The sequence below is a fragment of the Synchiropus splendidus genome, chromosome 2 (assembly GCF_027744825.2).
Source record: "Synchiropus splendidus isolate RoL2022-P1 chromosome 2, RoL_Sspl_1.0, whole genome shotgun sequence".
Taxonomy (NCBI): Eukaryota; Metazoa; Chordata; class Actinopteri; order Syngnathiformes; family Callionymidae; genus Synchiropus; species Synchiropus splendidus.
Window position 1 is genome coordinate 10,726,981 of NC_071335.1, and position 24,789 is coordinate 10,751,769.

General features: G+C 42.8%; 4 protein-coding genes across 10 annotated transcripts; 3 read left to right on the forward strand and 1 right to left on the reverse strand.

Annotated features, from left to right (window-relative positions):
* The first annotated feature begins 307 nt into the window (after positions 1-307).
* Positions 308-5,088, forward strand: LOC128754510 (DNA-directed RNA polymerase I subunit RPA49-like). Its single transcript, XM_053857193.1, has 12 exons — positions 308-387; positions 570-673; positions 832-908; positions 981-1,066; positions 1,638-1,693; positions 2,304-2,448; positions 2,520-2,630; positions 3,435-3,531; positions 3,602-3,732; positions 3,804-3,885; positions 4,477-4,608; positions 4,689-5,088. The coding sequence occupies exons 1-12, from the start codon at positions 312-314 to the stop codon at positions 4,846-4,848; spliced, it is 1,257 nt and encodes a 418-aa protein (XP_053713168.1). The 5' UTR covers positions 308-311; the 3' UTR covers positions 4,849-5,088.
* Positions 4,878-14,952, reverse strand: LOC128754509 (F-box only protein 10-like). Of its 7 annotated transcripts, none has more exons than XM_053857186.1 (12): positions 13,274-13,469; positions 13,079-13,143; positions 12,357-12,982; positions 11,371-12,168; positions 11,145-11,294; positions 10,819-10,955; positions 9,401-9,471; positions 9,159-9,311; positions 8,750-9,085; positions 8,341-8,648; positions 6,490-6,677; positions 4,878-5,697 (listed from the first exon to the last, which is right to left on the reverse strand). In XM_053857186.1, the coding sequence occupies exons 2-12, from the start codon at positions 13,137-13,139 to the stop codon at positions 5,517-5,519; spliced, it is 3,009 nt and encodes a 1,002-aa protein (XP_053713161.1). In that variant the 5' UTR covers positions 13,140-13,143; positions 13,274-13,469; the 3' UTR covers positions 4,878-5,516. The 7 variants fall into 7 exon arrangements, with proteins under 7 accessions (XP_053713161.1, XP_053713160.1, XP_053713163.1 ...); XM_053857185.1 differs by having other exon boundaries at positions 4,890-5,697; positions 8,341-8,651; XM_053857188.1 differs by having other exon boundaries at positions 4,890-5,697; positions 8,341-8,651; positions 13,057-13,143.
* A 4,229-nt stretch (positions 14,953-19,181) lies between these two features.
* Positions 19,182-20,033, forward strand: LOC128753504 (interleukin-8-like). Its single transcript, XM_053855276.1, has 4 exons — positions 19,182-19,328; positions 19,419-19,551; positions 19,629-19,715; positions 19,803-20,033. Exons 1-4 carry the CDS (start codon positions 19,262-19,264, stop codon positions 19,813-19,815), a joined length of 300 nt encoding a protein of 99 aa, XP_053711251.1. The 5' UTR covers positions 19,182-19,261; the 3' UTR covers positions 19,816-20,033.
* A 3,190-nt stretch (positions 20,034-23,223) lies between these two features.
* Positions 23,224-24,029, forward strand: LOC128753505 (alveolar macrophage chemotactic factor-like). The gene is made up of 4 exons (XM_053855277.1): positions 23,224-23,369; positions 23,458-23,590; positions 23,668-23,754; positions 23,839-24,029. Exons 1-4 carry the CDS (start codon positions 23,303-23,305, stop codon positions 23,849-23,851), a joined length of 300 nt encoding a protein of 99 aa, XP_053711252.1. The 5' UTR covers positions 23,224-23,302; the 3' UTR covers positions 23,852-24,029.
* Positions 24,030-24,789: the final 760 nt, after the last annotated feature.

A 24,789-nucleotide genomic window follows, 5' to 3' on the forward strand; every position in this document is an offset into this window, starting at 1 on the left:
TTGAAATGCAACACATAATACAATGCTGGTGGTCAAGTTACCATGTAGAGCAGATTTGCTGAAGCAACACGAGTCACCGCGCGTCATGTTTTACTTAGAAAGGGCAAACCGGAAGTTGCATGCATGATACACACTGCTCAATAGTGAGTATGAATCTCGACTTTCATATTACTAAGGAAAAAAACGCCAGATCAATAGCACCTCAATGGGTGATCTAGATTCTCTTTAGCTTTGATTTTCTTTATTTGGCTAGGAAGCGTCGTAAGTGTATGACGGAAGCGTCTTAGTGCACTTCCTGTGTGTCGCTACACATGTCAACAAGCATGGCTGCCTCCTGCTCGCTCATGTGCTGTAAGGAAGAAACTGAGACCGAAAAAGCAGCTATAGGTAACTTCATGAACGTGTTGACGGCATAAATAACGCCAAGACGAATACGTAGATATCAAAACTCTGCGCTACCGTTACCACGTTATTATCGGAGGCCGTTTTAAACAGAACACAATTATGCCCACGTTGTCAATATATTCGCCGTTCGAATTCAGTAATCCTTTCTTGTCATTACTTTTCAGTTCGCTTTTCAAATGGCAACGTCAAAAATGCAGAGAAACTGGCGTTTTCCTTTTACAAGGACACGGATGAGACCAACCCCAGAAAAAAGCGCAGGAGAATCCTGGTATACACACGCACTCAAACAAAAGCACACTTAAATGTTAATGAGTTGAATGATGACAGCAAATGACCAATAGTATCTTTAGGTTTTTCATATTTTTAGGTTTTCATATAACCTAACATTGAGACGACTCTAAATGTTTGCTTGCTTTTCCTGGCTAGGTTGCTGAAACAGACAGATTAGCATATGCTGGACAGAATTTTGGAACAGCAGAACTGAAGTGCAACAATCTCTGCAAGTATGTGTACATGTCTTATTGAACTTTTTATAGTAATAAAAGAAAACTAAATGAAGACTGTTTCTGTTTCAGGTACTATGTTGGAGTGTTGAACAAAAAGACCATGACGATGGAGCTGCACAATGCCCAGATATTCAACATGTGCCCAGTCATACCAGGTGAGATGTGTTGGAAATACACCTCACACTCCCTCATTCAGCATTCCTGCATCTGTAAATAACTTCTTTAATAGTAGCACAAACAATGAATAATATTAATAATGTATTATAAATGCACAATTCCCATTAGATGATGAGATACGGCTGCAACAATCTGCATCTAGAACACCAAGTGTTCTTCGAGCCTGACCTTGGGTTTAACACACTGTAGTGTTCTTAACGTTAAGTGAAAACAGAGGATGACCTTCTTGCTTCTGTGTGAGTTTAAACGAATAGAACGGAACAACAGTGTCACATTAGTACACTAGTGGACAACACTTAACCAAGCTGACTCAATTGTCCCAACCAAAGTGACATTTAGAGTTAAAAGCTTTTTAGAATTATTTAAAGACCCATGTTAAACACATTTATGACAACACATCTGTCTGTTTGCTTCCTATGAATTGAAAAATTTACATTAGGTATTGTTGAGCAGACATTATGACTTGTGTTGGACAAGACCATTTTTGACAATGTACTCTGCGAATGTTCAGCTTCAAGGTGTCACATGCAATAACTTTCACTTCGTCAGGAGAGACGACCCAGACAGAGAAGAACAAGGACGAGACAAGGTCTTACAGAGACAAGGTATGAACACACACATATCTTGTTTTTATGCTGTGTGGGGACATTTCCCATCCTCTCCCCATAAACCTAACCATCCAAAACAAATGGCTCACCTTAACCAGAACTCTGAACCAAACTGAAACCAATTATAATGAGTTATTTTGAAGTCTTTCATCCTCACATTAATCCCTCATGGGGACCAGCCAAATGTCTCCACAAAGTCATACAGTCCTCACGATGGTTTTGTGCGGACCATATTTTACATTTTAGTGTTTTGTCAAGAATTGGTCCCCACAAAGTAGGGGACACATACTAGTTCATGCACAAAATGCCCTTCTAACTCTTAAGTCAGGTTTTTGACCAAGACATGTCAGTTTTATGTTTATAAATCACAGCAGAAATGGTTGAACAATTCAAAATGAAGTGATTCTCTCTCCATGGCTTCAATAATGATAACAGAAGTCTGTAACTGTCATACCGTTTACTGTAATACCTTAATGCCACAAAGGTGGGGCAGGTTTCAGTGAACTGTAGGGGCAAGGTTCTCTTATGCAAATGAGTCAAGCTGATGCCTGGTAAATAAGGTGAAATACAAGCAATAAGCAAAGCTAATGTATTGCATTCCCTCTAGGTGGACTCTCTTATTGAGGCATTTGGCACCACCAAGCAGAAGAGAGCGCTGAGCTCGCGGAGGCTGAACAGGGTAGGCAATGAAACTCTACAGCATGCAGTGACCAAGGCTGCGAACACGGTGATCAGCGAGAGGGGCTTGGAAGGCAAGTTTTATATTCTGTAGTGCAGTTGTTGGTTTCATGTCAGTGTGAGCTCTTGTTTGTGTCTCCTTTAGTTTTGAGGCAGGAAGTGGCTGACTCCGAGTCTCAGGCTGACCACCTGCTCCACCTGCCTCCCTGCAATGCTGACGCAGAGAAACCCGAGGATGTCTACGATTTCGACGAGCGTATCCTTCCCTCAGTCTGGGGATATCAGAAGACCCCGGGTGGTTTCGCACTAAATATTGTATGTTCGAGTGGTGCAGGATATGTATGCCAGATGTAAGACGGTGCTGCAGGTGACACAGAGGAGTTCAAGGTGGAGGTGGGACTGCACCAAGGCTTGGCTCTGAGCCCCTTCTTGTTTCCCATGGTGATGGACAGGTTGACAGATGAGGTTAGATAAGAAGCCCCTTGGATGATGATGTTTGCAGATGACATTGTGATTTGTGGTGAGAGCAGAGAGCAAGTGTAAGATAAGTCAGAGAGGTGACGGTGTGCCTTGAAGGAGAGAAATGAAGGTTAGTCGCAGTAAGACGGAATACATGTGTGTGAATGAGAGGGACCCAAGTGGACAGGTGAAGTTACAGGATGCAGAGATAAAGAAGGTGGTGGATTTTAAGTACTTAGGCTCAACTGTCCAGGGCGATGGAGAGTGTGAGAAAGATGTGAGGAAGCGGGTGCAGGCAGGATGGAATCATTGGAGAAAAGTGTCAGGTGCGCTGTCTAACAAAAGGGTGTCGGCAATGATGAAAGGAAAGGTGTACAAAACGGTGGTCAGGCCAGTAATGTTGTATGGTTTGGAAACGGTGGCACTGAGGAGCCAAAAGAAAAAGAAGGTAGTGATCAAAGTGTGCTGAGCCAAATGGCACTGAGGGCTCAGTCACACGAGGGTAAACGTGATGGGCTTTTGCTAAAAGTCTGGATTCTACAGTCATTTAGAGTTAAAACAAGACTTGAAGAACGAAGTTGAACCTTAATGCTGGTGTCAGTTCTGAGTCCCGCTGAGTTTGAAGCTCTTGAACAAGCTGGATCAAAGCTGCTGTCACTCACCCCTGAAGAGCTGCAGAAGATGAAGGATGAACGAAAGTGAGAGGCCTGACCAACTCAATACGTTTCCTCTGATGCGTTTCTCGTTTTTAAAGCTGTATGTGTTCAGTTGCCTCAGTGTTGTGGCCCACTTGGAGAACCTCCCCACAGCCACTAAAGCCCAGGAGAGAATATCCCGCTGTTCCTTTTACCTGTCTCTGCTGCTCAAACTGTCGCGACAGAAAAGCATTAGCCGCAAATGTGAGTCGACGTCAGATGAATGATAACCTCAGAACACGGTCAAGATATTTACAATGAATGTGTTTTGACAGTCGGTCAGGAGGAGGGCTGCCCTCGCATCATCCAGAACAAAATTCTAAGGAATTTCACCGTGGAATCCTTTAAGAATGGAAGGTAAGGTTATCAAACTCAAATCCTTATGGTGACGGAGCGAAGTTTCTGTGCCCCAGCTTTTTATAGGCAGCTAGCCCTTCCCCCAGTTGGGCTATAAAGATCTTTTGGTGAAGATTTGATGCCTGAAAGAGTTAAACCAAGAGCCAAGTCTCTTACAGGGATCTGCATGTACTCATAGAACATCAATGAACATCCATGTAACTAGTATATATATCCTTTCTTAGCTCACTGTGGGGACTTGGCGTTCACTCAACATTTTAGAGTTGTTGAATTTACATTGGTGCTTGCTGTCTTTAGACATAATATAAACCATTTTCTCATTTTATTTACATTCGAAAGATTCAGTTGTTGTACTGTATTGTGGGACATGTAGTATGAGTGGCAGGAGACAAGATTTGATGCATGTATATTTTATCACGTCTGAATGTGGCCCCAAGGCCTTGAGTTTGATATGCCTCCTCATAAACTGAAGTTTGTAGACAAACAATCGGAGTATTGTTTTGGTTTGACAACTTAAGTTTAAGGTTTGTCATTTGTGATATGGAGTTAAGAGGCTTTTTTTTTGATGACACTTTCTTATGTGCCATTCAGAGTCCAGAACATGGTGTCTTCCACAATGCAGTCCAAGTTGGCAACGTTCTGTCTGGCTCTCTTGCTGCACATGGGTCACATGACTGCAGATCTCACCTTACTGCACTGTGACTTGGGAATCAGCGAGACCAAGTAAGAAATAAAGTTCTCTTTCCGTCGAGCCAGTTCACATGAAATAGTGGCGTTATAACAGATCTTTGCTTTTCTTCCAGGCTAGTTGAAATGGCGAAATCAATGGGCCTGACTCTCAACAAAATGTCTCACAAAACAGGAGAGGAAAGGCTGGCAGAACACAGGACGGCCTCACTAGTTTTACCTCTGCTTAAATACGACCATTTCAAGGAGGGACGAAAACGCAAAAAGATGTCCTAGAGGAACTTGTGGTTCTGTAAAGAAAGACAAAGTTGAATCACACCTTTATTAAAGAAATAAAAAGGTGACACATCTGGAGGTTCTTCACCCAATAAAGCTACCAACATTCAAATGACAGGACTCTCAGCAAAGCAGTGAAACATCCACGCTTATCTGTACACGTCACATATTGCACACTGACACTATTCCACTGAGTATGTGCGGTTTTGGAATAAATATGCTGAAATTCCTCCATTAAAAGTTCAGACTTTATCTTTACACTCGAATGGAAAATGTTTGGGGTAGAAAAAGTTTGGCTCTGCTCTGTTGCATATACACAAAAAGTCCATGAAAGGCACAGTTATACTTAGTAGCACAGAGGGAGCAGACATTTTGATGCCTTTGACTATTAGGCCCAGTAAAAGTGCATGCAGGAGAAGATGATTAAAGCTTTTGTTAATACCACTCAGAGGACATTCATTCTAAAGCTCACACTGATCAGTGATGTGGCAGTTAAACAATAAAAACTTCTCAAACGAGAACTAGCTCCCTGCAGTATTTCTAATTGGCACATTCATTTCTTTTTGAACTCATTTGTCCGATCAGGTCAAAGAGGTATCGTGTGAGTATTTTCGTAATCGTGTTGACCTTAAGGCGAAGTCTCACTGTATGTTTAGGTGCTTTTGTTCTCATAGAATGCAGCAGAATACACTGCCGCCATGGCAACCACTCTCCACCGTCGCACTGATGCGGTTTGTCACAGAGTTGCCAAGTCGGGAAGGATATTGAGAAGAGGAGAGGCCAGCCATGGAACTAGGCAGGGGGCGAGGAAGAGGGTTTTTCAAAATCCAGGCAGGAGCAGATGCACAGCTGCAAAACACACACCACGCAGGAATGAAAGTTGCAACTTTGTTTCATAATGTTGGACATAAAATATAACAGAAAATGAGACAGGGAAAAAGGGCTTGAATTATTTTAACCACCCACTTCAAGACGTGTCTATACAGATGTCCAACAACGCATTACTATTATAGCACATACTATCATGGCTGCTGGTGTATCTAAAGCATCTGAAACCTGTGCAGCATGTAGATTGAATATTAGCCACTAGCATGTTATGAAAAAGGCTAATTAAATTCACCAGTCAAATTTTGCCTTATAGAAACATTTGACTAGCATTGGCGAAACAAACCCACCCTCAACTACAGCCTCAGTGGATGCCTGTAGTTTTGCTCAGCACAACAACATAAGCCCTCCTCATCTCATTCCAACTCCCACATTCAGTTTTCACTCAATTCTCTCCTTTTCATAAAAGCTGCGCGAGTTTGGTCGACTCATTACTCCGGCTCTTCATTTAAAGTTTATGAACTGGAAGAAAGCGCCTTCCAGAAATTCAACAGTCTGCATGTGCTGAGGAAGTGTTTTGTAAACATTTTAGCACATACAACTGTTTTTTAAGTAGTAACGGATACTTAAAGACTGTTTCCATTACATGATAGAGAGGGACAGACAGACAGACTGCATGCAAGCAAATTCCTAAGAATGTGCTTCGAAAAGTGATCGGTCTGATCCACTGTTGAGGCTTAAGATGGAAAAGGCCTTGGCTGGTGGACAGACATTGAAATGGAGTGGGGAAAAGAAAAGTTGAAGGAGATGACTGACCTACTGTCGTGCGTGAAAATACTGTTGTTGCGTATGACACAGGTATCATTTGCAGGATCAGCCAGCAGAAGATTGTTTTTGTGTCCTGGATGACCTTGGAATAGTTGATTGTCACGAACAGCTCCCTTAACTGGCCCGGAAACAGAGACGCCACAGCCTTGACATGGTTGCACACGGTTACGCAGAAGCTGGAATAATAGCAAAAGACCATTTCGATCACTTTATGCTCACAGTGTAATTCACAGAGTACACCGTACAGGGTTATGACAACAGAATGGCCACGTTCAATACAAATGTTTTTGACGCTCCAGATGTTAATATCGAAGAGGGAAGAAGCTTCTGTGCTTATCCTCACTCATTAAAACACCCAGCAACAATGACAGATTGTTCCATGTACAGTCAACAAAAAATATGCCGTTCATGTCTTTCTAACACTGGTTAGAAAATCTGTTTCAATAGTGAATAAGTCCGGGCCTTGCATGATTGATTGATTGTCAGAACCAGTTTTCTAACCAGGACTAAATCCCTGCCTGGAGCCGCCAGGGTGACTTTCTGGAGATAAAATTCACAATGTTTTGTTTGTAGCCTTCCTAGGTGTTTTGACAAAAAACTGTACTACGCCACAGTTATTCATTATTGTTAATTCATTACTGTAGTAACTGAGCAGGTCTATGTCTTCCAAATAACACCACCAGTGGGGAAACAAAAAGAGCTAATGATAGCCACGCCAGCGTGTCCTCATCCCAATCCCAATCATTCTTTTGGAAGATCTGGAAATACTGCCACAGGCAGGGGCAACATTGGATCCAAGAGAAAGCCTAATGCGTCAACACTGTCTACTGAGAATCTTGTCAGGTAGTTTTCTCCTTCAAATTCCACTCACTACTGGGCTTTTTAATGCCTTAAAAATAAAATGATGCCATGTACAGTTCCACCTCTTCATCCATACACAGCTTTGCGTAACCCTCTCCCCAACTATGTCAAAATATGAACGGGAAGTCTGAAATCTTTGGAGAGCTTCATCATGATTGATCAATAGTTTTTTTCCCTCAGAAAATCAAAGTACAGATTTATTTGCATCCTTAGTTTTAGCTGTAATTGAGTACCGAGTAACTTCTAATATCATTTCTTATCAGTTTCCCGTATGAAAATGTGTGGTACTGAACACAAGTCTCAGATACTGGAGGAGTCCACACAGGTGGTATATAATCTCTTCATTGCGTCCTGGGTCTGTGCCATGGCCTCCCCCCACATTGACATGTTTCAAACTCCTCCTCAGGGAGATTGCAGGAGGCATCTGGCTCCTCTCAATGCAGAGAGCTTAATACTCCCGGCAGAAACTGATTCCCCTCGCCTGTATCCGTGATCTATGTGGTTCATAGCATTACACCACATCTTTTCAGCAGACACTCAACCATAGATACAATAACAAGGCGCTACAAGTTAGTTATTAGTAGAAGTAACATCAAACTTACGACTACGGCCAGCAGATGATTTTTTTTTTTAATTCAATGTCTGGCACTGCAGCAAGTAGCAGCCCGGTACCGCGTACAACAGTTAGGGCAGCACAGTATCCCAGCATCTCACTCTCACACAGCCATCTACCACTACAGTAGTAGCTATAAGCCTTGCGTCGGCTATTTTGAATGGCATTCCACTTACGTCCAATCTGACTTACGACCGGTTGGTTGGATCCCGGCTGTAAGCATGATGTTACTTGTTCACATTGCGGCAGGCTTTGACCAGTCAAAGCAGAACTCTTTACTGCACATATCTGGTTACACCTGTCATGTCATCCCCATAAGGCACATTCCTTGACACTATAAAGAATTGTAAGTCAGCGTGCCTCACCTTAACATCAATATTTCCAGCCACTTGAATACCACAGCCACCGTTTCCAATGACATCATTCTCCACAATCTGCCCGTTGCCAAGGAAGTGAATGCCGTGGTTGCTGTTATCATAAACGCCATTACCACGCAGTTCCACACGGCAGTCCTTCTCCACTGTCACGCCACCTCTGCCATTCTTGAGGATGCAGTTGGTAACCAGTCGGGTCAGCTGGCAGCTCTGCAGCACTCCGATGCCAGTCCCCCGATTGTTGTTCACCATGTTGGCAAACACGTTGAGTGGTTCACTGCTCTTCACATAAAGCCCGACTGCTGCACATATTGTTCAGATTAGAAATACAAAGAGACCATCAGTTTCAAACATCAAGTTCAAATTCAGGATCAGAGTCAAAATCAGCAGAGTCTCTCACCGCCGTTGTAACTCAGGCAGTTGTTCTCGACCAGGGCCACACTGACAGAACGGCTGCTTGAGTTGTGCTCATCCTCACTGTCCTCATCATTCTCCCAGGCGAACAGTTCCCTCTCCTCATGCATATTTTCTTGTTCTTCTCGTCCTTCTTCTTCCACTCCAATTTCATCTCTTCCTATCCATTCCTGGCCATTCCAGTTCCCCTCCCGAGCCTCAATGTTCTCCATGTCCTTCCTGCAGAACACTGCCAATCCATACATGCAGTTATGGGTGATGAAGTTTCCCAGGAGCTGCGGAAGGCTGGAGGACATCACCCACACGCCACAGCCTTTGTTGCCTTCACAACAATAAAAGCAGGAATTACAAATAAATTCAAAAGCAGTATGAACAAATACTGAAACGCGTCATACAGTACACGTGGTTGCCTTCTATCAGCCCACGGCCTCGCTCTCCCACCACAACACCATCTGAGTATCCGTTACAGATGTAGTTGTTCCTCAGGATGGGGTCTCCCCCTCGACGGATGTCCACGCCACCCCACTGGTTCTCTTTGATGACATTCTCTACAACAAAAATGTGCATCAGATACTCACAAGTGGTGCTCTTCTTCAATCTTCAAAAGTATTATCATTTTAAATACCAAGTCACACACCTACTATTATTCCTCTTCCATTCTCGTTTATGGCAATACCTGCGGCCAGGCCTTGAGAGATATGGTTTCCACTTCAATGAAAAACAAAACAAAAAAACGAAAACACAGCCATTAATAAATGCTACGCAAAGCTCTGCCGGCAGGAAACTAAGGCCGTGCAATTCATCGAAAAGCGATATGGATGATGGCTTCCCTGGATTATGAATCGAGATGACTGTTATAAAATGATTGATGTCCTGCACACCCCACTCACGTATTGCTTACAATCTCCCCTGTGGTGCTCCGGCCCACCCCCCGACACCAACAGTTGTTTTGTATTTAATCACACGTGCGTAGATAAGTGGACATCAGCCAAACACTCACTTTCACCATTCGACATTCTAACAGGACGGACAGTAGCGGCCGCTCCACAGAGCTGAGATGGTGAGGCAGCACAGCTTCTATCTTCAAAAGCAGCTTGATGTTCCACATGTGTCATAGGGCTTTGTTGGACTCCATTGGAAAATAGAGGTTTTATAATCACATTCCAATATTTATTACAAGACTGATCAAAATGAAGTTGAAGCTGTGAGCACACGCGTCAACATCAGAGTGGAAGTGCTGCAGTGATAAAGCTCTACGTTCCTTGACGTGTGCTATCCTCTATGCTGAAGTAAACTTACTTTCTTCATCCATCAATGCAGTCTAGTTTACTGTCCATCATCATGGCTGTTTTGATGTTTTCGTAGTAGTCCACACACAATGAATCTGTTATTTACATCAGTTACTATTCTTTTCTGTAATTAATCAAAATTTATCTCCTAAAGTCCCATCCCTAGTTTTTGTGACTCCTTTAACCCTCAAAGGCACAAAAAAAAAAGTTTTTTTTTCATATGTTGTCATTTTTATGTCATTTATTTGATTTAATATTCAATAAAGTTAAAAATAACGGCGATTTCAATTTGAATCAAACTATTCCTGACTATGATTTTTGCCATAACTGCACTGCCCTACATGTAATGTGATAATTGTATTGGACAATTTGTGTAAAAACATTAAATAGAGGTGCCTTTGCAGCCAAAAATAGGATGAAGTGAACCAGCAGTGCTTGCTTGGGTGGCGTACAAAACTGAGGAGTCGAGGAGTAAAGCCACTGCTTCTCAGAGGAGAAGGTTGCCATCAACTACTTGATTTATATATTATCCATGAAGGACAAGGAGAGAGAGCAACACAAGGCGGATGAGACTGGAGAGGTCTTCAGATGCCTCAGTCAGATGAGACAAAGACAAGCACAAACCTGACACCACACAAACACCCCATCAAAGATATCACTTAGTCAAGCATGTGAAGAGAGCCTGGTTAATAACTTGTGATCTGCTCACCATTCCACAAAGCCGCTCCGCACAATGAGCCTGAAAGCAAAGGACTCCTTGACTTACCTGACAACAGGATTCCCACCGAAGAGAATGTATACTCCAGCCTCCTTATTGTTGTAAATGCGATTGCTCCGAACTGAGCCCTTTCCATTGCCGAGGACAACAACACCGGATCGTAGCCCACTGTGGATTTTGTTACACTGAGGAAGGAAAATTATGTTATATGAGTAAAATTACAGAGCTAAATTATTATTGTTATCACTTTTGTGGAACAAGTGGAACATTGGGACACAGATGTTGGACACAGTCATTTGTCGTCAGACCTCTTGAATCTTGTGTTATGTCGCCAATGTTCTGAATCACACACGCGTTTGATAGTGGTTACCCACCACGATGATAGGGTTCGCCCCCTTGCGGATGTCAAGTCCCGCCTCCCCGTTGGAGTGGATGTCATTTTCAGCGATGAATCCTTGAGCAGAGAGTCGCAGGAAGACGCCCGATGCTCGGCACTTGCACACTTCATTTCTAAGCATCACAATCTGAGGGGGAAAAACACATGTCCTTGAATAACATGAAAACCTTTAGAGACCAACTATTGGAGGAAGAGATATTTACAACAGAGTTCTGTATACAGCGGACGCCGTAGTTCAGTCCACGGAAAATATTGTCCTCCAGTCGTGCCTGTGCGTAGTTGGAGAGATAGACACCACCTTTTCCATCTCTGAAAAGAGAGCGGCGGACGATGCAGCCGAGAACTGAGGTAACAAACCGCAGAGCTTCTGGGTCCCTGTCTAGTTCCTGCTGGAGTGTGAGGAGTTCCAGTGTCACAGATGGGGGCTCAGGGGTTGAGGCAACAGGTAAGGAGCCATCCGAGGCAGGCTTGAGTAAGTGGGATAGGCCATGCTGGTCGCACTGTATTTTATAATTCAGTGTAACCGACTTCTTTATTTTCTCCCTGTCTTCCTCCTCCAGACTTTTCTCTCCATCGCTACATCTGTCTTCGATCACCGTGCACTGTCCCGCAGCGTCATTCCTCCCCTGCCAGACTTCGATTTTACTATCAGCCTTTTTATCACCATGAACTTCAGGGTCCGCGGTAACTTGAGCCTGCAGGCCAGTGTGTCGGAGAGGTTTGTTTACAGACAAATCACATGGGAAATTCCGCACCAGTGCGGCCAAATATTTACAAGCCCAATTTCTTTCAGAAACAAGAGGACCCTCCACGGTAATGGAGGCTGTGTCACTTCCAGAGAAGTCGCAGCTGTCGAATAAACTGAGGACAACACCGGCTAAATGAACGGAGCTGCCCTGGGAGAAGGAGCAGAAGCGGGCCTGGCAGGTTCCTGGCCCTCGGACTTGCAGTTGGGCCCCTTCGAAGTTGCAGTTATCAAGCTGGACGTGACCCCATGATGTCTGAAACAGAAGCATTTAACATTCAAATCACACATTTTTTGCAGTGAGACAGTTGATTCATAAAATTACTCCACAAAAAAATCTATCTGTTGATAGTAAATAGTAAATGTAGTAAATGTGGTTGACTAGAAGTAACCAAAGGTTCCTCGACTTCATTGAGGGAATGCGTTTGCTTGTCATTACTTTACCTTGTAGACCACAGTTGAGAACCAGGGTGGCATAAAGACCAGATTACACAGCCGGGCTGTTGGGCATTGTTGCTCCATGCACACCAGGAGAGACACTTCACCAAGAGACCCCAGCCCAACCAGCTCCACAGGCACCTTCAGAAAGATTTCGGCAGGCTCCTCATACACCCCCGGATGGAGGACCAGGCGGTCATACGGCCCGACCATACCAAGAGCACCTCGCACAGTTTCATACTCGCACCCCGGACCAACATGCCAAACTCTGCGATTCTTTCTACGTTTGAAAAGGTGTAGACAGGCAGACGCCTGGTGATCGGGTCCATTTTGAGTCCAAGTGCGGGTTACCATGGTGTGCAGTTTGAGGGCCTCCCTCCAGGAAGGGGGCTCCTGTTCAGGCTGACTGGGCCAGTTGGGATGTCTGCACTCAGGGCATCGCAGGCAGAGTTGTCTCCAACGCGTGTTGTCCAGGGAGAGGACCAGTTCCCTCCAGGACCTACACACCTGGCAGCATCGACCCAGATCAGGGAGGGGGAGATAGGCCAAGATCACCCTCCACAGCTCCACAGGCAGGCAGCCCACCTCCATGGCAACAGCGAGAACTGGGAAGTCCGCGGTGGGAGGGGAACCTGGACGAGTTAAAGAAACAGTAACTGTGAGCTGCAACCATTTAAAGCCGAATAAACAAGACAGCAAAACAAACCTAGCTTGTTTATAAAACACACCAGTGCAGGGAAACTTGTCGTTCACCATCTCAAGCATCCTTCTAACCACCTCCTCAGTCATATAACTGCGAACCAATGAAAACCAACCCTCGTGATTTTAGTATACCATCGTATGAAAACACTTTTTACAACAACTAGATATGTGTTTCGAGGCTTGTGAGCAACACAGCAGCATGACGCCAGCACGACCCTTACCTCTCATCTGTGTAGCTGGATGATCAAGTTAGCATCATGGGCTAAATATTGGTAGCGGTGACGTCATATCGCTACTGTCTAGATGCCAAACCCAAGCGACGACGGAGCACAAGTCAGTCCGTCGTGTAAACATTGTAAAACCGCGGAGACGCACTCCATAATCAGCACACTCATATTTCGTCGATGAGGGTGATGACGGAAGTCGACACTTCACAATAAGAGAGCTTTTTGTCTATATCCGGGGGAAAGTGAGACACAGAATACTGACATATATTTTCCCTAAAATTGTAATAAACATCAATGATGTGTGCGCGTGTGCTCAGAATAGAATAAAGTAGAACGAAAACAAAAAATGAATTATTTAACTTGAAGTGTTTGCTCCAGAAATAAACGATGATGTTTGTCGATTGGGCATCGTGCTATAATTATTCATTGTTCACTTTGAACTTGCAATATCTATTTTAGTCAGCAGATGGGAGTGTTGCAAAGTCTTCACACACGTGCCGTCACAGACGGCAGATATTCGTTAGGAGAGGCTTCTCTACGATCAAATGAAGCGCTTTTGTCTCAAAAGAAGACATATAAGACAGTTATAACACAGCGCTCCTTTGTAGACTCAAATAGCAAACAATCTAATTCATGTTTTTGTTGTTGTCTCTCTCAGTGAATGCATAGTGGGGCTCTATTCTGTATGATCTATTCTGTATGAACCAGTTACCCAAAGAAAAAGTGAAAAGCTCTAAATGTCAAGCCAAACTATGTGAGGCAGTGTGTGTGATTCGATTCTGAGGAGACCTTCCAGAGTTGCAGTACAGACACAGGTGAGAGTAAATCCAGCAGGCTTGTAGAGGCTTGACAAGGAACGTCACCGGAAGCTATAATATGCAAGTAGAATGTAAATGCAGCCACAACTTCTCACAAAAGACATGCGTAAGAGGCGAAAAAAAAGGATCCGCACTTGTGCTCCTCCTACTTCCCCATGCATGTTCCAACTTTCCTGACACTTCCCAGAAGTTGTTAGAGACTTTCTCCCTCCTGCACTTCCTGTATTTCAACAATCTGGGGTGGCCTCACCTAAACGCTGCGGTCACATGGATGCTACTGTAGACTGCTGAGTAGTTCCAGTTTCTCACATTACTGCTCCAGCATAAAAAAAACCCAGCAGCAAGATTGTGAGCAGGCCATGATTCACTCCTGACTTTCCCAGCGCCTGGTTTCCACCTCCTCGCTGTTGAGTGTCTGTTATCTACGCCTTACCTGAGCAGCAGGCCAGAGTATCGCTGAAACTTGACGCTGCGGTGTCATGTTTTCAGAGCCCCTTCCTTGTGTCAAAACTGTTTTCTCTTTTGATTTTACACTTCACGTTGTTGTCAGTGCCAAATACTGCCTGTGATAGAAGACTCCTTACTATCATATGAATCTGAATGAACTGTACATTTATAAAAGTCAAAGGAGAAAGCTCCTACAAAGACTGGGTGACCAGATTTACAATTGAAACTAAGTTTGCTCTCAATTGGAACAACTTCTAGATTTAGATGTATCACAATATCTGAGCTTGATCAGAATGACGCAACAAACCTCAGAGCTTCTGGGTCCCGGTCCAGCCACTGCTGAAGTGTGAGGAGTTCCAGTGTCACAGGTGGAGCCACGAGATTCAAGTGAGTGGCATTGGTCATGCTGGTCACCCCCTATTTCATAATTCAGGGTGAACAACTTTGTTATTTTCTCTCCATCGCTGCATCATCACTGCCCCTCATTCCTCATTGGCATTGTCAATTCAAGTCTGCTATCATCATGTTTATCAGCATGAACTCTGAGGTCTGTAGCCAGTGTAATAGACACTTTGTTTACAGACAAATCACATGGGAAATTCCTGCTAGTGTGGCTAAATATTTACAAGCTGGGTTTCTTTCCAAGACCAGAGACCCGTCCACTCTGACCGAGGCTTCCAGAGAAGAGGCTCTATAAACTGAGCACACCAAGGAAACAGGGACGCTCTGGCTCTCTCACTTGCAGTTGTGCTGTTTTGAAGCTGGATGTTTCTCCATGATCAGGAGCATCAACTTGCAATTCAAACCTGTTTCTTTTAACTCTTGAACGTTGCCATGATGCTAGAGTAGGATAAACAACCTCCACTGAGTCTTTTGATTACTCCACAAGGAAATCTATATAATAACACAATTCCGCAGCTTTAAATCAACTTTGGCAAGTTACAATATTAATCGGACCGTTAAAATTAAATCTACACCTGATTTTCATGGAATTTTTAAATCTCAATTCAAAAGGATCAAGTGACAAATTGAACATCTGTTTATATTAATTCCTTAAATGAAAATAAAAGTGTTTGTGAGGAGGGAAAAACTTAAATTGTTCTTAAATATAGTGTTGAAATTGAAAATGTGTTGTATGTCTCTTTTACAAATGTTTATATAATCTAAAATAAAGATGTTATTGGTTCAATCTGTTTTTTTGGCTGTTTTGAGTGGATTTACACAGTGCGTGTCAAAATGACCCACAACATAATCAATGTAATTTTTTTTCAACATAATACAAGGGTTAAATTGTGTTCCTTTGAATGGACAGCAGTATATACACTATAGTACATAGCCTTGTTGTCTGTACAAGTTCCATTTTATACAGCTGTTCATGCTGCATAAAAGGCACCCACTGCCTTTAAGCAGCCTAAACAACAACATAAACAAGACAAATGTAGGATGTTACATCAAAGGAATCAAATTTCTATGATGTAAAAATGATGATTAGATTTGGTAGTAATTCTTTTAATGACAAGAATGTATTTATCATGTAAAAAAATACCCAACGTCGGTGATATTTAAGTCTGAATTTATGTGTGTGTATCACAGTATTGGAGCTTGATCAGGAGCCTCAGGAGAAGACACAACCGCACACACAGATACAGCTGCTCTCATGAGACCTACACAAGAGACGTTGGTTCAGTATTGACAAATGTTTCGGAGCTGGTGGGAGGCCACTGCTCAGACCCAGCACCACATTCATAATTTCTCTATGATTACACATATCACACATGATTCTACAGAAAAAGTGCTTTCCATTACTTTCCAAAGTGCAACAGGGATTTTTTGAGGAACGTCAGCCATGAAAGCTTTCATAATACTTCCTTGATGGGCTTGTGAAACAGCCTGGCCTGTTTCCTCCATTCCATGTGTGATTCTGGTGAAAAAAAAAAAAAAAAAAAAAAAGAAGATGAGCCAATACTCAATTCAGCAAAAACAGCTTTAAATGACGCACTTTTATGAAATGACTTCAGTTTCACAGTCGTCTACAAAAGACTGCTTCTTCTCAGCAGGTTCGGAAAGTGTTATATAACCTCAAATGAATCAACCTACCGACACCAGTTTCACCTGTCCAACAGTGGCTGTCATCAAATACAGTCATTTGAGGAATGATGAACAATGATTGTGTCAAAACCACAATATGAACCCACTATTTCTTCATACTTCCTGTTCCTGTGGTGAGCGAAGGTGACGTGCTGCGCGTGTCCCGGGGCATGTGCGGACACGCTGGCGTTGTGTGTCAGACTCCAGTCATTTGAAAGTTTTTGGCACGTCACCCAACAGTCCCTTTAGTATGCACAAGTGATGAGCAATAACTTTAGACAATGTACTACCTCACTTTGACAGATCATGGATGTTTTATTGATTATTTAGCACAACTCTCTTTGGCATGTAGCATGCATGTATGTGTTTTTCAGATATAGTTTCTTGTTACCAATACCAACCTTGATGTTGGACTCTTAGGTGCGAGCCAATTGTGAGTCCTGCCTTATATTACACAGTCTGAGTAAATAGTTATTTTTTTTCACTTGGAAACCATTGGAAGTCCAAGTTATGAATCTGCCTCATATATGCGCAAAACTGAGCTTTCCTCCGGAAGTCACATGTTCAGCTAAAATCCATGTGAGCTCGCAACAACTGCCGCAACATAGCACGCTTCCTTATTCCATTTTTCGTCTATAGAAAGGATGGAGAACTAAAAGTTCACAGTACACTATATTATTGATGTTGACTGGTGACTATAAATTGTGAGGGCATCTGTGTGGGATTATAAAGACAATATGTTGTCCAAGACGGCCTCCAGACAAATGTTCTATGGCATATATTGTCTATTCAAAAATATCCAAAATCATATATTATTATTATGAAATAACAAAGTTACAAAATAATTACTTGAATAAATAAAAGAAAGAAATAGCATCTGGAGCACGAATGCAGGCAGAAGTCTATGAGGATGCTGAGCACATATGTCTGTTTTTTTTTCCTTAAATTCAAGTGACTAAATGTATTGTAATGTAAATGTACGTATTGTACCTCTGTATAAATGGATGACCTTTCAGATTCAGCTCACAGATTCCGCTCCTATGTGTTCATCAGATCATGCAACCGTAACACAACCTATCATCTACTGTTGTACAATATCTTGCTAAACTCACGGTGAGTAATGTGAGAATGAACGTGTGGATTTAAGAAGGTGAAAGTTTAGGTGCCGTTCAGAGGTGCCCCTGAGCAATTACCCGAACACCGTTTGGGTCACCACGCAGTCACATCCGATCATCTGGAACTCTCTCTTGTCACAGGGCCATCAGGCAGTCGTACCCTTGTGTGAGATGCTCTGGTGTGTGTGGCTCATGTGTGAAATGAACTTGCTCAACAGTGGAATTGTACAGAGAAGGGCTGCAGGAGTGGATTAAGTTCAAAAGCTCATTAATCCACATGAACTACCACTGCTTCAAATCAGTTTTTTGGATCAACTCTAATAGAAAAGGAAGCAACCAAAGACGGTGTTTGCTCCGGGGTTACAGCCTGTGGTGACTGTAGCATTGAATGGATTACAGTAGACACGTACGGACCAGTTCTCTTCCTTCTAAGTGCCAAGTGTAAATACTTTTCTCACCATACTAAAGATGTTATTGACGTCTCAGTGTCAACATTGCTCTTGCTAGTTCACGTTTGCTAGTTTTTTTCAACAAACATGATACAACAAAGGTACTGTATTGTTTAAGCCCCTATCACTCCCAACTCGTTTTTCATGATCAACACCCACTCAGTGCATTTCCTGAGAACTTTCTTTCAACACATTTCAATTCCTGTTGTTAGAACGTTTCTAGACTTGCAGTTTATTTATTATTTAATTGTTTAATTACACATCATGATGAAAAAAAATACCTCTTGGGCATTGACTGGGCTTCAGGGGCTCCGGGTGTGATGGGCTGATACATAATTTAAGTAACTTGCCACGATGCATCCTTCATTTCTATTGCTGAGTCCTGGTTCAGAACAACTTAACATTTAGAAAATGTTAAATACAGTGTGGTTCTACATAACCAACTTCTACTTTGCAAAGTGGATCGCTCAACCCCGTGCATTCTACGAATAAACCGTCCAGTCAGTCACGTCATCACCAAGCGCGTGGATTACTTTTTCCCTGAAGAGGAAGGGAATGTATAAACATTGAAGCGGTGCACAGTAAAGGAGAAGAGGGATCAAGAAAAAGGGAACTGCTGCCACAATCGTGGAGCCAGATTGCCTGATACATCTGGTTTGTTGTAAACTGTCAAAATGCAGTGGCGCCTCCAGAATTTTTTCATAGGGGAAGCATGAATATATATATGTGAGTTTTAAAACAAATTACACTCTTCCCAGTTTCAGCAAAACATAACAATAATTAATCATTAATTACCAATTTGAAAGCACTAACCTTTGCCCAATAATGTTTTAGGGACGGCCATTGAAGTCGACAACCTCCTCTGTGGGTAATTTCCCACTCTGGGGCAGGCAGTCCAAACTTGCGCAACCTCTCAGAGGGAGTGACTCATTTTGAGGGAATATAAGGAAAAGAGTTGTGGTGCTGTGCATCAGACTCAGACAGCGGAGTGAAGTGGAACAAGAACAGCAGAGCGATAACAGCAAAATTTAAGCATCGCAGCTGAACTGACGTCTAGAAGACACAATGATGAGCAGCAGGATCCTCGCAACAAGTGCCCTTGTCCTTCTTGCATTCCTCACTATCAGCGAAGGTAAGCTCACATTTACCCTGACTTGTAATTCAGAATTAGTCCTCTGTGCAGAGCACATTCACTTAATGGATATGAATCTGTGACTGTCAGGAATGACTCTACGGAGTTTGGGAGTGGAGCTGCACTGTCGCTGCATCCAGACAGAGAGCAAACCTATCGGCCGCCACATTGAGAAGGTTGAGCTGATCCCTGCCAACTCTCACTGCGAAGACACTGAGATCATGTGAGGACATCAGACTCATGGAAGTGCAGCGGAGACTCAAACCAGCATCTAACTGTTTCCTTTGCTTGGTGTCACAGTGCTACGCTGAAGAAGAGTGGAGAGGAAGTCTGCCTGGACCCCGAAGCTCCCTGGGTGAAGAGAGTCATTAAAAGAATCCTTGAGAGGTAAGTTGAAATAAAAATGGAGCTCATAAAAGGCCACATACTAAGGAAATATTACATTTCTAATGTCCATATATTTTCTTTCCACAGCAGAAGACGCTGAGTGTTTCCAGATAACGGAGAAAATACCAACAAGTATTTATACTGAGAAAGACAATGCACTTTAATTTATAAAACATCGATTGCTTGTTATGGTCAACACTGGAATTTTCCATTGCTTGAGTTTCCCTCTGTTGTGACAAATGTTGTTGAACATATTTATTGATGTATTTATGAATATTTATATGTGTTATTTTATAACCTGAAAAACAATGAATAAAAAGCCAGTTATTTTTTATCTCTTTTGTCATTTGTTTTGCTCCTTCACTGTCATATTATTTTCTATTACACACTCCTTTTTGAAGGTACAATATTCAAAGCTGAATACTTCTTTGAAACAAAAACTTTGCAAGTTAACTAGGAATCTTTAACACAGAGATCCACGCTTCCCTCACCCCACCTTCACTCTGGAGACGTGCCATGTTAGGAGCATTGCACCGGTGAAGTGTCTTTGTAGGCATCCTGATAAGACCCGAGAGCCTCCACGACTGGATCCTCTATGAGGCCGGTTCCAGTTCCCGAACACAATTCTGAACCGGACGGCGTGTTCAGGGACTATAACTGGCTTGAAGTCTGAAAAGTAGGTTTTGTGGCTGGAAATTTGGTTCAGGATCACGAACCATGAGGTTCCCTATTCATGCTGTGCCAGACGTAGCCGACGTACTCGTCCTGCCCCATCATCATCAAAAGTCATTGCATGCTTGACTATAGGGACAAAACCAATAGTCTGAGTAGAGCAACAAACATCTTCAGAATACAGAGTTGCCAATGTGTCAGACTTCATGTGGGTGGTACAGTAGATCCATTTACAGGGAGAGGAAAGTACATGATATATTTTCTTAGGACCTTTATTATTGTCAAAAAACACTGCAAATGTACGTTGATATTTCAAAACTGGCTCACGGTGAAATTTGTTCATTTTAATTTAAAACAAATGCATAAAAGACGTCGCCGGGAAGATGCCAACCCTGAGATATACTACAGAAGTGTAGCATTCCTGCAGAATATTGGAGTGACTTGTCATTATGAGTGTTGTGTTCACTTCCACCTGAGTGACACTTTTTAAAGCCCTCCCACTTTGGTAAAACAGTCCTAACGCGGCTGGTTCGAGAGAAAGCACAGAGGTTCTGAGAGTCGGCTGGTGCAGCCATAACAACCTGGAGCTCAACGTCCAGAAGACAGTGGAGATGGTCACAGACTTCAGGAGAGTAACAGTTTTTCTGTCCCCTCTCATGTTGGCTGATTTACCTATTCCTATTGTAGACTCCTTCTGCTTCCTAGGAAGCACCATCACTGAGGACCTCAAATGGGAGCCAACCATCAGGTCCCTCATCAGGAAGGCCCAGCAAAGAATGTTCTTCCTGAGGCAGCTACGAAAACTACGACTGCCGATGAAGTTACTGGTGGAGTTCTACATGGCCATCATCCAGTCCATCCTCACCTCTGCTATCACGGCTCGTACAACAGCGCCACCTCCAGGGACAAGAGCAGACTGCAGCGCATCGTACGTTCTGCTGAGAAGGTGATCGGTTGCAACTGCCACCTCTTTAGGACCTGTATGCCTCTAGGACCCAGAGACGTGCAGGTCGGATCAGAGCCGACACTTCTCATCCTGGTCATGGACTGTTTGTTCCTCTTCCCTCTGGCAGGAGGCTACGGTCAATCCAGACCAGAACCTCCCGTCACAGGAACAGCTTCTTCCCCTCGGCCGTCAGACTGTTGAATTCGTGAACAGCCCTGTTGTTATTTTATTTACTTATTTTATTTTTATTTTATTTATTTATTTATTTTTTGTGAGCACTTTATTCCAAAACACTTTCCTAGTTGGTGGGCTCCCCACTGACCATGGCAATAAATTAAATTCTGATTCTGATTCTGATGTGAAAGGCCTGAATGCGGATCTTGTCTGAGCCTCTCCAGGATGACCACTTTAATGATATGATCTCAACATAAGAGGTGAAACACTTGCTTGTTAGCATGGGTCACAGATGGAAACTTGTGAAAGATGAATGCGGTATTACTCTGATCTTCCTCACTGTCAAGTAAGAAGAGCTTTATTTACTTTAAAAAAGCATCCTCATCATACGCTTCACAAGCCATTTTGTCTGTGACTTAATCCCCAAAAAGGCTGTCAAATGTTGTAAATCTTAATTTCTTAAAATGCCTAGTTGGATGATATTCATATGGAGCCAGATCACAACAGAGACGCTTGGTGGTTAGTACCTCAATACCATCCACGACTTCAGTGAAGAGATAAGAGTCCATGATTAGAATAGAGGTCGGAGGAATAGGAAGCGGATGAGCAGGAGGAAAAGGGGGCAGAATGAGGAGCAGGGTCAGAGAACAAGAGAAAAGTAGATGAACCCGAGATTTGTGCGGCTGAATGGCGGATGGTGTCACGCAGTTACACAACTTAAAACCCATTAAATAGAAGCCTCAGTTCTCTTCATCAGACCTTATCAAGGTGAAGGTCTGGCACACTAGAATTCAGAATATTAACGGTATAATGACAGAGCGAGCGAGATGAGAAAGACTATAGTTCTGAGAAATGAGCAGTTCCATCAGCGTTTATATGCATTTCCTGTTTGAATCCAATGTGTAGCAATAATCAAGCATGACACGTCTTACTTCATTTTTGCTCATTTCCTGTGTTGTTTTGATTGCATCTTCCTGTCTTTGTCCTCTGGTACCTGCCCCACCTTATGTCTTTCACAGTCTGGTTTGTCATCTCCAGTGTTTTTACCTGCCAGGTCATCCTTTACCCCACCATGCCGTGCTCTGACAGGCTCCCCCATGTGACCAGTGAGAGTCGTAGAACTGCTCTCAATGACTCGTACCCAAAGATGTCTTGGAAATTGATGTTATGTCACAGTCGACTTTTTTCCAATAGAGTGTATCGATCGTGATCTTGAGCTGTTGCCTTATGGTAGAGATAGGGAGAGGGTCAGGTGATTTACAATATAACCATCATAATTTCTTTCAAATAATTTTGTCGTATTATGAAATCTTGAACCACATCTGCTTGAAACCACATTTACTCGTAACTATCTCAGCTTGGTTGTGTTCATATATGAAGATGTGCGCGTCTTTTACATACTCAACATTTTTGGATTTTGCACAATCAAGCATTCTCTAAATTCTCAGATGCAGATGAATAAATATCAATGAATCATTCATCCCTTGCTAATCTTGAGTCACCACCCTTTTGCGCCGCTCATAAAAACTTTGATAAATATTTGAACCACTTGAGAATTTACAGCCTTTCAAATCGACAATCCCCTGCAGGGGTAATTTCCCACTCAGGGGCCGACAATCCAAACTTGCGCAACTTCTCAGAGGGAGTGACTCATGTTGAGGAGATATAAGGCGAGCACAAGATTCGAGCAGCAGAGGCAAGCAGCTGGAACTAGAAGAGCTGACGACACAACTGGAGCGTCGCGACCTGAGAACTTTCTGAAGCACTTTTGAATTGCTTGAATTTAAACAACACCATGGTGAGCAGCAGGAACTTTGCTACAGCAGCCTTTGTTCTTCTGGCATTCCTCGTCGTCAGTGAAGGTGAGCGCACATTTACTCTCACTTCTCATGTGTTTGCGCAATGCCAAACACATTGGCTTCGTTGTTAACCAACCTCTGTGACTATCAGGAATGACTCTACGGAGTTTGGGAGTGGAACTGCACTGTCGCTGCATCCAGACGGAGAGCACACCAATCGGGCGCCACATCGAGAAGGTTGAGCTGATCCCTGCCAACTCTCACTGTGAAGAAACTGAGATCATGTAAGGCCATAAGACTCTTTGGAGCGCAGCGGAGACTCAAACCAGCATCTAACTGTTTCCTTTGCTTGGTGTCACAGTGCTACGCTGAAGAAGAGTGGAGAGGAAGTCTGCCTGGACCCCGAAGCTCCCTGGGTGAAGAGAGTCATAAACAAAATCCTTGAGAGGTAAGTTTAGATAAACTTGAGATTGAATTCTCAGAACATCAATTGAAATATGTTTTCTAACATCCACATCTCTTCTCCCAACAGCCGAAAACGCTGAACAAAGTAAAGAGCTGCAGCGATTGCACAAACTTGAAAAAGTATTTTGAAGAGATATTTATATATATTTATAAAGCAGCTGATGGAATGCCAACAGTATTAACTCATGTTTTGTGACATGTTATTTATTTATGTTTTCTAACTTATGTTGAATATATTTATTGTTGTACTTTTATAAAATTGTATATGCACTTGGTAATATTTGAAAGAAACCAATAAATTAAGGAAATGAATTGAAACACTCTGGATGCATTTTCTTGACTGCGCCTTATACAGATGAAACCCAGATGTAAATGTGGAAATCAATATGGAAAGTGTTTAAACCAGTAGTGGGGCTTGATTTAAAAAAAAAAAATCAGTAGTGGTTTTATCAGATTAATCGCATGAAGTCACATCTTAATATCTGACTAATATCTGACTTCACATAAGCTCACACATGAGGGTAAACTTTTCTGCTTCCTTCCTTAAGTTTGTCCATCAATGTGAGCTCTTTCAGTCTGTAACATTATAGATCTTCTGCTGCTGGACATCAATGCACTGCAGCTGCAATTAGTGCACCTTAAAATGTCCCCAGAGAAAGATAGCTTACACGCAATTCATGATATGTGGATAGATTATTATTTTTGTAGTAATTCATTCATCCCTTGCGGTGGTAGTAACGTAGATGCTGAAGATTTCACCAAGGTGAAAGCCAGCTACAGTGATGACTGAATGAACAGACAACATGGTCCAAAACAAAACTTCATGAGCTACTGCAGGTAGCCACAAATTAAACTGCGAAGAAGCATGTGACGTTCCTTTATAGAATGCTACTTTGACTCTTTGCTATGACTGGAGAGGAGCAGTCAAATGAATGCAAAAGAAATGGTAAATGGAGGATGAGATGCTGAGAATGAAGCGGAGAAGTCATGAAGAGTTACTTAAGGGGCAGCGCGCTTG